General features: G+C 34.2%; 1 protein-coding gene across 1 annotated transcript in view; it reads left to right on the top strand.

Annotated features, from left to right (window-relative positions):
• LOC145287774 (orexin/Hypocretin receptor type 1-like) overlaps window positions 1–16,876 on the top strand; it is a 340,017-nt gene extending 323,141 nt beyond the window's left edge. Inside the window, exon 5 of the mRNA XM_080135599.1 lies at window positions 15,645–16,876. Coding sequence (XP_079991725.1) covers window positions 15,645–15,874 — 230 coding nt within the window. The 3' untranslated portion in view covers window positions 15,875–16,876. The remainder of the gene's footprint in view (window positions 1–15,644) is intronic.
• Window positions 16,877–17,204: the final 328 nt, after the last annotated feature.

Genomic DNA, 17,204 nt, shown 5'->3' with positions numbered 1-17,204 from the left:
TTTTCTGTTGGGTTTTTTTTTTCAGTGTCTTCGCTGCCATAATTATCCTTTCAGTGTTTTGCATTATGTATTTTTCTAGTACTTTTGTCGTGTCCTTCACACAGTCTTCTATACAGATCAGTCCCCTCCCACCGTCTTTCCTTTTCACGTAGAGTCTGTCAATATCGTCCTTTGGGTGTAGTGCATCATGCATGGTCATGAGTTTCCTGGTTTTCTGGTCGAGTTGTCTCAGTTCTTCTTTTGTCCACCCTATAAACGGTCCAGAGTATCTTACTAGTGATACTGCCCATGTATTAATACCTTTTATTAGGTTTCTACTCTATAATTTAGTTTCCAGATTATTATTATTATTATTATTATTATTATTATTATTATTATTATTATTATTATTATTATTATTATTATTATTATAAATACAACAGTAGATTACGTAAATATTTAACCGATAAACTCTTAAAATACTGGTCGTATAACACTGAAATTAACCGAAAATAGTAATCACTAGGGCTATGGCAGCATATTGTTTTCCTCAGGCATTCTCATTGATATCTTGTATGTTTTTATATAATGATAACAATAATATTAATAACAACAATAATAACGATGGCAATAATAATAATAAAATAATAATAAACATAATTATAATAACAATAATAATAACAATAAGACAAATGGTGATAAAAATAATAATTAAATGGTAATAATGATAACAACAACAAAAACAACAACAACAATATTAATAATAATAATAATGATAATAATAATTATTATTATTATTATTATTATCATTATTATTATTATTATTATTATTATTATTATTATTATTATTATTATTATTATAGTGAGATTTTGTTGTGCCCATATTAAAAGTTATAGACATTCCTTTATTTTTTATTATTATCAGATATTATTGAGATTAAGCTTCTTATTCGTTGCTCATAAGATTTAAATTTGTGTACGTGATTCTTCTTCATTTTTTATTATTATCAGTTATTATTACGATTAAGCCTTTCTTTATTAACGATTATGAGAATTTCTATTTACTTCTGTAATGCCTGTACATAAAACACAAGAAAATTTTTTAGTTTTCCTAACTTTTTGACCTGAGGCCTTTCTCGTGACTGAATATAGCCTCAAAGATACGACAGTTTTAAATCAGATAATTCGTTCGCGTAGACTTGCTACCGACTGGGGTGAATAAGCCTAACCTACGCGCCTTTTTTTTTTTTTTTTTTTTTTCTAACTTAAGGCATTTTACATCCTCGCTCATTCACGCAATAAAATATTGATTCGACGTTATTCAATTTCACTGATCAGAATCGATGTTTTAATTAATCTATTTTTTTTCTGTATTATTCGTTTATTTTTCTTCTTATGGACATGATATTCAATTTACATTAATAGGAGTTTTCAAGGGGTTTTTTTTATGAAAATACATTTGTGCGCATGTAGGCTGTGCGCATCACACTCAGTTTAAAAATATGTCTCATAATTTTTTTTTTTTTTTTTTTTTTTGCATAATCGCTCTTTTGGATTAGATCCACGAAAAAGCATAAATTACAACCAAAATAAGCAGTCAGTCATATTCAATATATAAGATATCATATTTAAGCGTATTTTACGCCATGGCAAAGTCGGGCTCTCCCCCCTCCCCGCTAGTGTGTATAGATAGATTATCAGTTATTATTAAGACTAAGATTAAGCCTCCCTTTCTTTGCTCATAAAATGAATTTGCATACGTTAATATTAAAGCAAGCGGGGCACGTGCGTTCACAATTATTATATATATTAACAGTTATTAAGAATAAGCGTCCTCTTCCTTGCTCATTAAAATTAAATTTATCTACGTGATTATTTTTAATTTATTTTATTATTATTATCAGTTATTATTAAGATTATGATTAAACCTTCCTTCTTTAGTCATGAACGTTAATTTCTATGCATAAGTATTAAAGATACGTGATTATTCGTGTATTTCTTTATTATTATCAGTTATTATTGGGATTAAGATCAAGCCTTCCCTTTTTTGCTCTCAAAATAAATTTGCATACGTGAGTATTGAAGGGAGCGAAAGATATGTACGTTCACAGTTATTATATAGATTAGCAGTTTCCAAGAGTAAGCCTTCCCATTTTTTTTATCATTAAAATTAAATTTGCTTTCGTGATTATTCTTAATTTATTATTAGTTATTATTTATTTATTATTAGCTATTATTAATATTAAGCCTTCTGTTTTTATCTTTTTTGTTTGTTTGTTTGTTTGTTTGTTTGTTTTTGCTATGTAAGGACACTCCCAGACACATCAAATACTATCGTGTGAAATTTAAAAAAAAAAATCTGGCTCCCCGTTCAGAGTCAATAGAGAACTCACACGCGCGTGCGCGTGCGCACACACACACACACAATTCATTTTATTTAATAGTAAAGATTAATATTGAAATTTGGATAAGTTATATTTTGAAAAAAGCTGGACACGATTATATTCACAATTATTACATATATTAACAGTTATTAAGAATAAGCCTCCAGTACTTTGCTCATAAAAATTAAATTTGCTTACGCCATTATTCTTAATTTATTTATTACTAGCAAGCCGACCGGAGTTGTCCGATCGTAATACACGCATAAATCTATATAATTATAAGACTCAAATGACCCTGTAACGAGTGATGTAACTTACTTTCCAGTTTACGACATCCGGTTGCGCATCCGCGCATAAGCATTAACCCATAACAACGTAAACAAATAAACAAAAATCGCTTCTTTTGCAGATTTTTACCTGCGCACTGAAATATTAACGTTATTATTTCGAAATTATTATTTAACATGAGAAGAGTGGGGGGTGTTTTGCAACTATTCTTTATTACAACTATACTGTCGATATTTTCTTGCAACTAAACAACTTTAACCCGTTGACAAACATAAGAATAATTGTAGTAAAGCCAAGATTACTACTACTACTACTACTACTACTACTACTCTATCCGTCCCTTTTCCTTCCTTCCTTCCTTCCTTCCTTCTTTTTTTATTTTTTGTTTACATTTCTAGATACAAAATAGTTGTGCGAGAACTGTGAATTTATTGATACATTTACTAATCTGTTTCAATATTAGTTTTATTTTATTTTATTTATTTAGGGGTTTTTTTTTTTTGCTTCAGGTTTTATTAATTATTTGTTTTTTTCTAGATTTTAAGTTTCTATAACTTGGTTGAAGGATTCCAATATGGGTTTTTCATTTTATACTTCTCATCAGTAGGTTCATGTGCGTTTTTGCTGCTAAATGACTTTCGTCAGCATTCGATTCGTAGGAAAATCATGTTTAATTTTCGATTTTTGAGCGATTATTCGGAAAAATAGGTAACTTTACACGAATAGGGAGGATTTTTTATGGTTGAATGATCCGTCCGTGATTTTTCATTTTAATATAATTTCATAGAAATGTTTCTGTTATGTAAAAAAAAAAAACTAGTTTCTTTACGTCACAAGTGTCACGCTCATACATGAATTCCACAGCTAATACAACATACTGACCCAACGGGTTACAGGTAGTCTAGCATTATATATTAATTCGTACAGAAACTTAGATATGTGCATGAGAGTATTGTTTGTCTTTTTTTCTAAACAATTCACTTCTTGTAATTAAAAAGAAATACTCGAGCTGAGATCGAAACCAAAACCCAAAGAGCGTAAGTCGAGTACGATAACCATTAGGCTAGCTTGACATGATTTAAAAAGTGTTTTAAAACCTACTTATTCTTAACACAAGTAATCTGTCACCTGAACGATTCACGTATGCGCATAAGAGCGTAAGTCGAGTACGATAACCATTAGGCTAGCTTGACATGATTTAAAAAGTGTTTTAAAACCTACTTATTCTTAACACAAGTAATCTGTCACCTGAACGATTCACGTATGCGCATAAGAGCGTAAGTCGAGTACGATAACCATTAGGCTAGCTTGACATGATTTAAAAAGTGTTTTAAAACCTACTTATTCTTAACACAAGTAATCTGTCACCTGAACGATTCACGTATGCGCATTCGTGAAACAGTTGACAAACAGATAAAAATCCAACAACTCCGACGTACCCATTTTTCAATTTTTACCCATTATCATCGCTTTTATCCGGGTGAAAACCGATCAAAAAGTTTTCCACATGCCTTAATACCCTATATATATATCAAATTTTAAGTCTTTAGATCAAAGATTCCTTGAGTATGTAGGTTAAGAAGTGCCCTTACGCACATTCTCACTTTTATATATATACTAGCAATTCCGCCCGGCTTTGCTCTAATTTCATGTGCATTTGTATATATTAAAAAGTGTGAATATGTACGGTAATGCCTTTCTATATAATAGGCTTCCTTAACTACCATAGAGAAAAGTTGGTACAGACCACAGACGTCAATTTTTTTTAAATTTGACCCCAATTTTCACTGCTTAACATTTATTGCTTTGAGCTCAAATTGATATAAAATATTTGACCGATGTTCAAGTGACCTACATCTAACATTTCAAGTGTTTAGACCCAAAAATTGGCGAAGGAGTTCGGTAGAGTTTGAACTTTAACCTCTTGTTAGCCAAATTTTCGCCCAAAAACTGATTAAAATGTTTGCTGCATGTCTGAATACCCTTTATGTAAAATTTCAAATGTTTAGATCCAAAATTGGCTTAATAGTTTGCTATAGACAGCAAAGGTAAAATCTTTTGAACTTTGACCCCTCGGAAGCCAAATTTTCAGCAAAAAAAAAAAAAAAAAAAAAAAAAAACGATTAAAAAGCTTGCCCTATGTCTGAATACACTTTATGTAAAATTTCAAATGTTTAGACCAAAAATTGACTGAGCAATTTGGTAGAGACCGCAGAGTTCGATTTTTTTAACTTTCACCCCAATTATGACCCCTTTGGGATCAAAGCCAATTATATAGTTAGATCCATATCCAAGTAATCTATATCTAAAAGTTCAAGTATTGTCGGAGGAGTTGATAGAGCTTTCAAAGGTCAGATCGTTGAACTTTGACCCCTTAACAGCCAAATTTCTGGCCGAAAACCGATTAAAAAAATTTCCAAATCTCAACACCTCTTCTGTCAAATTTCGAGTCTGTAGACCGAAAATGTACAGTTATTTGGTAGGGAAGTGTACACACACACACAGACAGACACACACACACACACAGAAATTTTCACTTTTATAGATATATAGGTAGATTAATAGCTGTTATTAATATCAAGCCTCCTGTTCGTTGCTCATAAAATAAATTTTGCATGCGTTATTATAGAAGCGAGCCGGACACATGTACGTTCACAGTTTTTGTTTTTTATTATTATATAGATTAACAGTTAAGTGTAAAACTTCTTTGCTCGTTAAAATTAAATTTGCGTACATAATTATTTATCTTTATTATTATCAGCCATTATTAAGATTCTGATTAAGCCTTCCTAATCTGCTCATAAAATACATTTGAATACGTTAATTTGCATCCACATACGAGCCGGGCACATGTGCATTCATGCTTTTATGTGGCATTAAATATGACGCTTCGTATTAGAAACGCGAAATAGCAGCAATATAAAGAATAAAGAATGAAATAAAACCTTTAAGTGAGGATTCATTTAACTTATAAAGAATCGCGTCTTGACATTTATGGCCAATCGAAATTGGTAATCGTTCCGATTTACCAAATCGTCTCGAACTGTCTGTTGCGTTTTGCTCGGCAACGACGGCAATTGATGTTGACAAAGAAGCATGTTGGTATGGACGGCTTAAAACTCTTTCCGCTCGCAACTTTAACCCTAACCCGAACACTTCCGGGTTTCTCTGCATGGTTACGCGTCTGCCAAACCTTGTCGACTATTTGGTACGTTTGCCAATGGAGACTCCAGTCTATGGTTTTGAAATAGAAAAGAAAAACAAAGAAATACTAAAACAACCACTAAAAAATCCGAAGCCTCTGCCCAGTCTCGAAAGACAAAGGATACCCCCTGTAGGGGCAACTTCGTATGTAATTGTGTGGCAAGGGTTCCGTAATCCCAACCACATCTCTCCTGAATCGACACTGCTTGTGTTTAGTCGCAAGGAGAAGTCCAGGACGACTGGAAACAATGCCGAAATAAGCAGAGAGCACATACAGTTCCAAATGGTCACCAATCTGGAAGTTCCGAATGGTCACCCATCTGGCACTGGTCAGGCTCATGGTTGCTTAACTTCGGTGATCTGACCGGAACGGGTGTGTCAAACGTGATATGCCGATCTAAATTGGCATCTAAAAAATGAGCATCCGACCTTGATAATATTCATCCTGGGTTTATATAATGTGAGTTTTTGCTAATATTTGTCCTTAGTAATATACGTTCTTGGTAATACTCGTCCTCGTAACTATCCGTCCTAGGTAATATCTGTCTTTGGTAATATCCATCCTTGTTAATATTTGGTAATATCCATCTTTGCTAATATCCGTTCTTGGTAATACTTGTTCTTGGTAATATTAATCCTTTTTAATATTCGTCCTTTCTAATATCTGTCCTTGGTAATAAAATGTTAATATCTATATTTGGTAATCCCGGCCTTTGCTAATTTTTTTTTTTTTTTTTTTTTTTTTTACACAGTGGTCACCACTTATCAAGGCCCGGAAGCCACTCAGGGATAAGGGTTATTGCAAGTACATTACGTTAGTGTGGAGATTTGATGAAGTGTTTACTTAAGGGGGGCGGTTCATTAGGAATTTGTTTACGTTGGACTTGAACACATCCAAGTTGTAGTCAGGTGGAAAGCAGGCAGACGGAACAGAGTTCCACAAGCGTGCAGTTCTAAGAAAGAAGCTTTGTTCATGGAATCCACGTTTAGATTTAGGCACAGATAAAGAGTGGGGGAAATTTTTCATAGTGGATTCAGCTAGACGGGTGTTTTTCGTGAAAGATTGGCGAGGTGGGGGGCAGTGATTGGAGTTCAGACGAGCATCTGCCATGGAAATAACGATAAAACAAGGATAGGCTGGCAACGTCTCTTCTGTGGGAGAGAGGTTGCAGGGTAGAGAAAAGGGCATCCCCCACTAAGCCACGAAGTCTATTTTGCACTCCGTCAACGCAGGATAGGCTGTTTTTAGCAGCTCCTGCCCAGATATGGCAGCAGTATTCCATCCTTGGACGCACTTGGCTTTTATACAGACAGAGAATTGCATAAGTAGCGAGATATCTTCTGGAGCGGTAGAAGGATACCACCATCTTTCCAGCAACCTTGGCAACAGACTTGATGTACGTGCTCCATTTCAGATCAGGAGTAAAGGTCAAACCCAGAAGCCTGTCAAAACACGGGGCCTCTCCCAGACGAGAGCGATCCATCCCAATTGATGCCAGATGGGGATCAGAGCGTTGATGATGTAAGGATAGGAGTTTGGTTTTAGATGCATTAAAGGTAACCAGCCACGTCTTCCCCCACTGAATATCCGTCCTTAGTAATATTAGTCCTTGGTATTATTTGTCTTTGGTAATATTGGTCCTTAGTAATAACCTTCCTTGGTAATATTCGTCCTTGTTAATATCCGTCCTTGATTGTACCTATTTACTATGCCTCCCCACGGGACAGAGTTAGACACCAGGGTCGTTTTTTCACGTGGAGAAAAGGTACAAAAATAAAAATTGTCTCAGTCGTGAAGGATTTCTCCTCCGCCGAAAGAGAACAAGAAAATGAAGTGCAGCATCTGAAGAACAGATGGTATTTATTTGCTCCCCCACCGAGCAAATTAGGCACAAGGCCAATTTTTAATGTGAGGAGTGAAGGGAGGGGGAAGGGAAAAAAGGGGACCAGCTCCCGAGAGGTGGGAAATGGGAGCTGGTTAAAGGTCAGGTATGTGGGGTTGCCCCCACATCTGGTCTTTGCTAGTCATAGCTAGTCATAGCTTGCAGTATCTGCCGGAACAGATACTACACTTTGATCTTGATCCGTCCTTGATTGTATTTGTCATTATTAATATCCGTCTTTGGTAATATCCGTCCTTGATAATATCCGTCCTTGGTAATAATCGTCTTTGGTCATTCTTCGTCGAGATGAAATATGGTACCGCTTGATAATAGGATGTTCATTCTTCCAGACTTTATTTTCTTCGGAAATGCGGATGAGTTATGACCCATCGTCCGCTGCATCAATATAGGGTCGTTTTGTATCTAAAGAGAGTTTCTTCTTGTTCGGGCTTTCCCCAACTTCCTGCTTTGTGATAAACACATTAGGTAACATTTGTTCGCCATCTTGTTTTACTCCAGCTTATTCACACAATTTAACACATTTCGAGCGTGATTTTCTCAATTTTGCGTGCATAATACTAACTGGATTTTAAATGACATTGATTGTTCATTCATATAATAAAAAAACAATCTATAACAATTTATCTATATGTCTATAAAATTGTGAATGTGTGTGTGAGGACGCTTCTCAACCTTATTACTTAACGAAATTTTTACTTGAAATTTAGTATATAAGGTATTCAAATACGTGGAAATCTTTTGGATCGGTTTTCAGGTCAAAATTGAAAATTTGGTTACTGGGAGTTATCGGATTTTTATCCGTTTGTCAACTGTTTCACAGGGTTTGAAAATGCTTTCTGAAGACGTGTCAAGCTGGTCTAATGGTTATCGTGCTTGACTCATCATCTTTAGGTTTTGGTTTCGATCTCAACTCGAGTATTTTTTTTTACTTACAAGAAGTGAACTGTTTAGAAAAAAAAAACATAATACTCGCATGCACATGTTTCAGTTTCTTCCCGTTTTTTTTTTGTTTTTTGTTTTTTTGCATTTCATTTTTTTTTTTTTTTTAAGGAATTTAACGTCTAGTATAACATAAATCCATTTCAAACCTATACAGAATTTTTTTTTCTCGAGTTATACTCTGGCCGCGACCGTTAACGTTTACCTGAATCACCATTCTGAAATATTCAAGACGTGTTTGTATACTTTGTATAGATGGATAAGTGTGTAGACGGTATTGCTAGTGTTACAGGAAACTTCACGCTACACTACAACTTGAATGCCTACTAGACAGGAGAGAACTTGAATGCCTACTAGACACTATCCTCGAGTGTCCAAGGCCTCTCTGTACAGGGGTTTGTCAGAACAACCTGGCATGAGGATGTTTTTTCAATAGAAATAAACCCTGACCAAATATTCAAAATCACATTTTGTATTCACTGTCCAAATAAGATCTCCTCACCATGGCTAACCCACATTAGCTTTTACGAGGAATGGTGCACCTTCGCCAAGTGATATTACCTCAAGTAATAGCACGAAACTGGATACTCCACCAGACTAGATAAATTCTTGTCCTGGAATCCAGTAAGATCAAGAGACCAAAATGAAAGATATATTACAACCTATGAAAATGATTCATTGGGGAGAGGAAAATTATGTTCTCAATTTCTTTACTAACTCAGTGTTTGAAAGATAAAGAGGTTTAATGAAACATTCGAATATCTATGTATCTCATATAGATTTCAAGTGTTAGCCCCAGATTATGGGCCCCTTGGTTTCTGAGAACTTCGACTGAAGTAAAATGAAGCAAAAGTGAAAAAAGACGAACTTAACGATATTTTTAATGTAAATTTTGGTCACGTGCAAATAATCACCAAAGCTTCGTTATAGCATTACTAGCAGGGATGTGTGTGTGTGTGTGTGTGTGTGTGTGTGTGTGTGTGTGTGTGTGTGTGTGTGTGTGTGTGTGTAAAACGGCACAAACCCCATTCGGGTTTAAAATATACGAAAGTATGAAATTCACAAGCGGTCCCCAGTCGCATGTATATCCCCGTTAGGGGAGATGACGATGTTAAGTTTGCAGGGAGGTGTCAACGTCCGCCTACATACAGCACCTGGAAATCCCAAATTGGTCACCCATGTTAGTAATGACCAGGCTCGGTGTGTCAACGTGATTATGCCGTATTTAGCAGGGATACCCGATATTGTCAGGGATTGAATGAGGATCAACAAATGTTCGCCTTCCCATTCTTTTATTGTCATCGAAATCGATGAAATCACCCATTTCTTTTTTTTTTTAATCAAATCGATTGATTGGCTGCTCTAGTTAAAGACCGCTCCTCCGCAGTTCACCGGAAGGGTGCTTCATATGTCTCATCTTATTATTATTAGTATTATTATTATTAGTAGTAGTAGTAGTAGTATTTTTTATTATTATTAGTAGTAGTAGTAGTAGTAGTAGTAGTAGTATTTTTATTATTAGTAGTAGTAGTAGCATTATTAGTGTTATTATTAGTATTTTTATTATTATTATTATTAGTAGTAGTAGTAGTAGTAGTAGTAGTAGTAGTAGTAGTATTTATATTATTATTATTAGTATTATTATTATTATTATTATTATTATTATTATTATTATTATTATTATTATATACAAAAACTACATTATTTTTGCACCAACCTTACAGTCTACATTGCACTGTACATTGTAATGTATTCTTGATTTTATAAAATTATTTTTACATAATAGTTTGAATTGAAGTTTGAAACGCAAAAGTCAGTATCGTGATCCATTATGAACATATTTAGAAATCTAAATAGGACCACTTTTCGCATAACAGTATCTGTTCACTTATTCTTCTGATTAAAAGCTTTTTAATAATACCCGTAAAAGTATTATATTACAGATAATTATATTCCTATAAAATAGTACCTTCCTTCTCATGTTTGTGTACAGATAGAAGTATTTGCTCTAACAGTACCCTAAAAATAATGAAAACAAGAAAATCCTCACCTCTAAGTAGATATGTTGCTTAAAGTATGCTTTTCTATTATTATGAAATAAATGTTCATTATTGTCTATAAATTTAATCATCAACGAACAGTATACAAAGTTTTTAAAAATTGAGTAAAAAACTCATACAATAGTGAGGTTTATTGGGTTATTCATTTTCCTGGTTAAGACCTTACACGGGGCGTGCTAGTATTTTATGATATAATATCTTATGTTTTGTGATTTTTTTAATGGAAATGGCTCCAGACAAGACATGAAGTCACTTGATTTAAGGAGCTAAAGAACTACTACTTCAAAGGTTAAAAAAAACCTAGCCAATGTTATGAATATATATATATATATATATATATATATATATATATATATATATATATATATATATATATATATATATATATAATATGAATAGATTCCGACCCAGAAAACAGTAATTCTTCTACCTTTGTCAAAAACATCGTTTATGGAATGGGAGCACTAAAGGACAAAATAAGAGAAGTGAGAGTTAACAAGGCTATTATGAATTTTAACATTATTTCTAATATTCTGTTAATAGAATAATTTCCAATGAATTTCTATAGTAAAATTATTTTCAGCTGGCAGGGAGACCCGGTATTGCCCGGGATTGAATGATGGTCAACGAATATTTCACACTCCTATATTTTTATTGTCATCGAAATCCGTCAAATTGCCCGGAAGGAAGCTTCACATGCCTCCATGCAGTAACTTAGTCCAAAATATATGTTATTTTACATTGCACTATAGAGAACCTACTGGTTCTTTTATAAAATTATTTTACATAAACTTCTTTCCAGTTAATGAAAAAAAAAAAAAAAAGAAATTTACGTGCGGGGTTTGAACCTATAGATCACGTCATGCGAAAAAAAAAGACGTAAATTTTCAAGTCTTATAAAATTCTTTACAGTTAATGAAAAAAAAATGTTTAATTTACGTGCGGAGTTTGAACCTACAGACCAACTCATGCAAAAATTTAAAAAAAAAGCACACTATCAACTTACCCACCGTAGAATCTTCCACAAAGAAACAGCAAAAAGATACGTCGCACACACACGCACACATATTTTGTAGTTGCTCGAACGAATAAATAAGATGGGTTCAAAAAGTGTAGAACCCTAGCTACGTGAAAACATTTGTAGTAAAATCCCGAACTAAAACGGAGTAAATAGTTTTAACATATTATAACCAATTAAGTAATGAATCCCCATAACGCAACAATTCTAATATATAGTAGTGATTTCAAAATTTGAAAAAATATGGTTAGGTGCCATCAGCTAAAATCGAAACCAAAACATACAGCTTTCTATTCTTTACCATCTGAGTTAAGTCCATATGCACCAAATCGAATTTGTTCCCCTATATATCAAGTTTCAAGCCTGTTGACCAAAAATTGACAGAGTAGTTTGGTAGAGACCGTTCCGCACACAGACAGACAAACAGACAAGATCACTTTTATATTTTATATATGTTGATTAGTGTGAACATGACAACGTCACTTTTATATTATATTTATATAGACCTGAATATTACTTTTATATTTTTATATTTTTATATATTATGTTACATGATAAGGGCTGTCCCCTTTTCATATAAGTATAAAAATAGAGAGATTTAGTTAAAATGAAAATGAAATAGAATAGACGAAATTCGGACCTCGTAAATTAGGTTTAGAAATAGATTACGAGTGAGAATTAGAAAATGGAATGTAAAACAAACCATTGTTAAGCTTAGAGATAAAATAGTTTTAAGAAAAGAATGTGCATTGTCAATTCTGTTATGAAAAATTCAATTGAGGAATGCAACTACAAGATAATTTAATAAACATGTTTTTAACATATTGGAAATATAGGTTACTGGGAATATAGGCTAAAATTCCTTTTGTAAACAAAGGAAAAAGTTTTGGACACGCATGTCCAGAACACGTGAAAGAAGACACATGTTTTAACATGTGTATGACGTCATGGAAAATGGGAAGTTCTAGATATAGTTAGAAACTTGAGAGAAACTGGGGAAAGTCAGAGAGAGTCTGAGGACGACAGTCCAGACATGGACATTCGAACGTCTAGAAGCGAGACGGTCACTTCTGAAACTTAGAATGTGAAGCTTTGAATTCTTGATGATGAAAACCACGACCGGTCGTGAGAAGAAATAAACCCATCATGTGTTTTTATAAACGTCGTCTTCGTGTTGTAATTCTACCAAAAGGTAAAGTTAAAATTGTTATATATGTCTTATGTATATCATGTGTTTAAAATGTCTTTACATACACATCTTACATACACAATATGAACACTAAGACTGTCTGAACATTGTTTCCTCACTCAAAGAGCTTCTATTACACACCTAAGTATGAACATTTTTATAAATATATGAATCGTCATAACACGAACAATAACTCCAACAACAATTCCTCTTACAACAACATCTCTCTCTAAGTCTCAAAGAACCTCTTTTAATAAGTAAATATAACAATTAGACTGGGGAGGGGCTTTGCCCGGACGTAAAATACACTTAAATATGATATTTTAATTTGTCCAAATTTTGCATGTATTATTATAGAGTCGTGATTTCAAAACTAAAAAATAAATAGACTTGAGTGCCATCAGCTAAAATCGAAACCGAACGCAAAACTGTAGCATTAAAAGCTGGTGACGTTACCACTGTACTAACGTGACACGCATATGGACTGATTAAAAATTAAAAATTAAAAATAAACTAAGATGCATGTACAAAATGTATGACGATTTTTTTTTTCAATTTTGACTCATTTTTGACCCCTTAAAAACAAAAAGACCCATAAAAGAATGACCCGTAAAAAAGTTTAACCATTTGGGGCTCCTATCGCCGCTCTGCGACTTTTAGTTTCGGAGGAGATAGAGTTTGACAATATGGAGACAGACAAACAGACATATAGTCCTTTATATATTAGACTAGCGGTCGGGGGGGGTAGGGGCGCCCGGCTTTGCTCGGGCGTAAAATACGCTTAAATATGATATTTTAATTTGTCCAGATTCCGAATATATTATTATAGAGTCGTAATTTCAAAAGTAAAGAAGAAGTATTTAGGTGCCATCAGCTAGAATCGAAACTGTAGCATTAAAAGCTGGTGGCGTTACCACTATACCAACTTGACACGCATATAAAGTGATTAAAAATTAAAAATAAACTAAGATGAATGTACAAAACGTTGAACGATTTTTTTCAATTATGACTCATTTTGGACTCCTTGAAAACAATTTTAACCGGCTAAAGACCCATAAAAGAACGGCTCGTAAAAAATCCAATCATTTGAGGCCCCTAACCCCGCTCTGCGACTTTTAGTTTCGGAGGAGATAGAGTTTGAAAATATGGAGACAAGCAGACAGGCAAACAGACAGACAGACATCTAGTCGTTTATATATTAGATTAGTCTGAACGTCACGTTTATATTTTACTAGCAGTTCAGCCCATCTTTGCTCTGGCCCTATGCACTGTTCATAACTTTATGTGCATATGTATTCATATGTTAAAAAGTTTAACTCATGTCCAGCTAACCTACATCTAAAATTTCAAGTGTTTAGACCCAAAATTGGCGGATGACTTTTGTAGAGTCTTCAAAGATCAACTCTTTCAACTTTGATTACTTTGCAACCAAGTTTTCGCCCAAAAACTGATTAAAAAGCTTGTGGCATGTCTGAATACCCTTTATGTAAACTTTCAAATGTTTAGACAAAAATTGGCTGAATAGTTTGCTAGTGACTGCAAAGGTAAAATCTTTTGAACTTTGACCTCAAAGCAGCCAGATTTTCGGACAAAAATCGATTAAAAAGCTTGCCCTATATTTGAATACACTTTATGTAAAATTTCAAATGTTCAGACCAAAAATTTGCTGAGTAATATGATAGAGACCGCAGAAGTCAATTTTTTAAAACTTTGACCCTAATTTTTACCGCTTAATATTTATTGTTTGGGCTCAAATCAAATTAAAAAATTTGATCTATGTCCAAGTAACCTACACATAAAATTTCAAGTGTGTTAGACCATGAATTGGCGAAGGAGTTTGGTAGAGTTTTCAAAGGTCAAATCGTTGAGCTTTGACTCCTTGATAGCAACATTTCTGTCCGAAAACCGATTAAAAAGATTTTCCCAAATCTCAATACTCCTTATGTCAAATCTCGAGTCTGTAGTCCGAAAATTGACAGAGTAGTTTGGTAGGGAAATGTACACACACAGACACACACACGCACAGACAATTTCACGTTTATAGATATACTAGAATCACAGCCCGGCGTTGCCCGGGTATTTGGAGATGTATGTTGAGCAAAACAAAAAAAAAGTGGTCAATTTTTTTTTAACTTTGACCTCTATTATGACCCCTCAAAATTTATTGTTTTGGGCTCAAATCAAGTTATTAAGTTAGATCCATGTCCAAGGAACCTATATCTAAAATTTCACGTGTTTAGACCCAAAAATGTCGGAGGAGTTTGGTAGAGTTCTCAAAGGTCAAATCGTTAAACTTTGACCCCTTAATCGTCAAATTTCTGGCCGAAAACTGATCACATAGATTTTCCCAAATCTCAGTACCCTGTATATCAAATTTCGAGTCTGTAGACTAAAAATTGACAGAGTTATTGCGTAGGGGAATGTACACACACACACAGAAACTTTCACTTTTATATATATAATAGATAGATAGATAGATAGATAGATAGATAGATAGATAGATAGATAGATTAGTCTGAACATGACAACGCATATTTTTCCGCCATTTTTGACGGAGTGTGTGCACTAATTTTATTTTTTATTTTGTTTTTTTTAGATTGTTTTTAATAAACCTTTCCAATGATATTAATTGTTTTTTTCTTTCTTTCTGTTTTTTTTTTTTTTTTTTTTTTTTTCCAGCCAAGTTTCGCAAGGAATTCCGTTTCATTGTGTCCCGCTGTTGTCGCAAGAACGCCGGACGCCGATCCTATGTGCAGTCCTTTTCGCGACACTCCTACAAGCTACCCAGCACGTTCCGTCGCACTGACCACCTCACACTATCCTCATTATCGACGCGCCAGGTGCAACCGACCACCGGTTGCCGTACTCTGATGCACGCGCAGACCAAGATGACCTCTGCGAATACATGACCCTTACAGCGACCCCCGGAGTCGGCCATCATGACCACCACCACCACCAATAATCACAACACTACCACCACCATCAACAACCACCACAACATCAGCAACAATAATATCAACCATGACGACATTGATAGCAATGAACTTACAAGAGACGTCAATTTGACCGCAACGCTGACGGCGGATTCCACAGTGGAAGTTGTGCTGGTGGAGGTCGAAGGGGCCGCTACTGTTTCACCTGTGATGGACAATAGCAACGGCCACAGGACTAAGAAAAGAAGCAGTCGCAAAAAAAGTCGGCGACGGTGGGCCGCAAAATCGAGGACAGATACCGACCAAATTAGTTTCGGTAAAAATACTATTCACCCGGATCCAAAACGGCTCCCAAATGGCGGAGAACGCCATTGTTTTAATAAAAGAGCGGACTATCGCTTTAGAAACAGTCTTCCCTCTGGAAGTAGAGTTGTGCCTGTGTTGAGCAACGGTACCATCCTTTTTATCCAAGAAACATCTGTTTAAGCTATTAAAACCTTATAGTGTGTATGTTTTTAATGTCTGTCTGTGCGCAAATTAAAAAAAAAACATGATTGGCTAACATATAAGGAATAGGTAGAGTACACATTAAGGAGGAAGTAGTTTCAGAATTTATTTTTTTAAATGGCCTCATATCATTAAAAAAAAAAAAGCTCAGGATAAAATCAATTTTGTAAAATTGTTCTTTTATAACGGTTTCAAAATTTTATTGAATTACATTTTAAAATTGTGACCAGACAATCGTTTGTTTATGTTAGAAGGATTGCTTTTGTGTCATCATTTCATTGGTTGATTTGAGTCACGTGGTTTCAACAAACACGGGAAAACGACAATTTTAAAATTTATGATCTCACTACTTGTGTTCAATACTAACGAAGAATGAAACGGATGTTACTTGACACTTCTACCCGGTTATGGCTGACAAAACGAAAACAGTTTACCTCTGTGAATTAAATAAAGGAACTCAGTTTGAATTTTCGTCTGGATTCCCGAGTTCAGCATGAAGATTTCTGAGTTCGAAAAGACGCACCAGAAAAGGGTCAGAAATTCGAAAAATGACACGAAAACAAAATTGAGGTAAATTACTGAAAAATAAATGGTCTAAGAATTGTTTATAATCAACCGATTAATACACGCACATATAATAATTTCAAGACAAAATAAAATAAATATAGTTATATTTATATTTATATTTTTATCTTTAGAAGTTTGGATAAGATAAGCCATCGGTACCGTCGGTTTTAGACCTAATAATAGGGAACCGTTTTAGTTTTTAGAAAATAAAAATATAATTATCACGCGCTGA

Source organism: Euprymna scolopes, chromosome 11, assembly GCF_053919585.1.
Source record: "Euprymna scolopes isolate OS-2025 chromosome 11, ASM5391958v1, whole genome shotgun sequence".
NCBI classification, from domain to species: domain Eukaryota; kingdom Metazoa; phylum Mollusca; class Cephalopoda; order Sepiida; family Sepiolidae; genus Euprymna; species Euprymna scolopes.
Note: the sequence above shows the minus strand (reverse complement) of the source record. Positions and strands in the feature narration are given on the sequence as shown.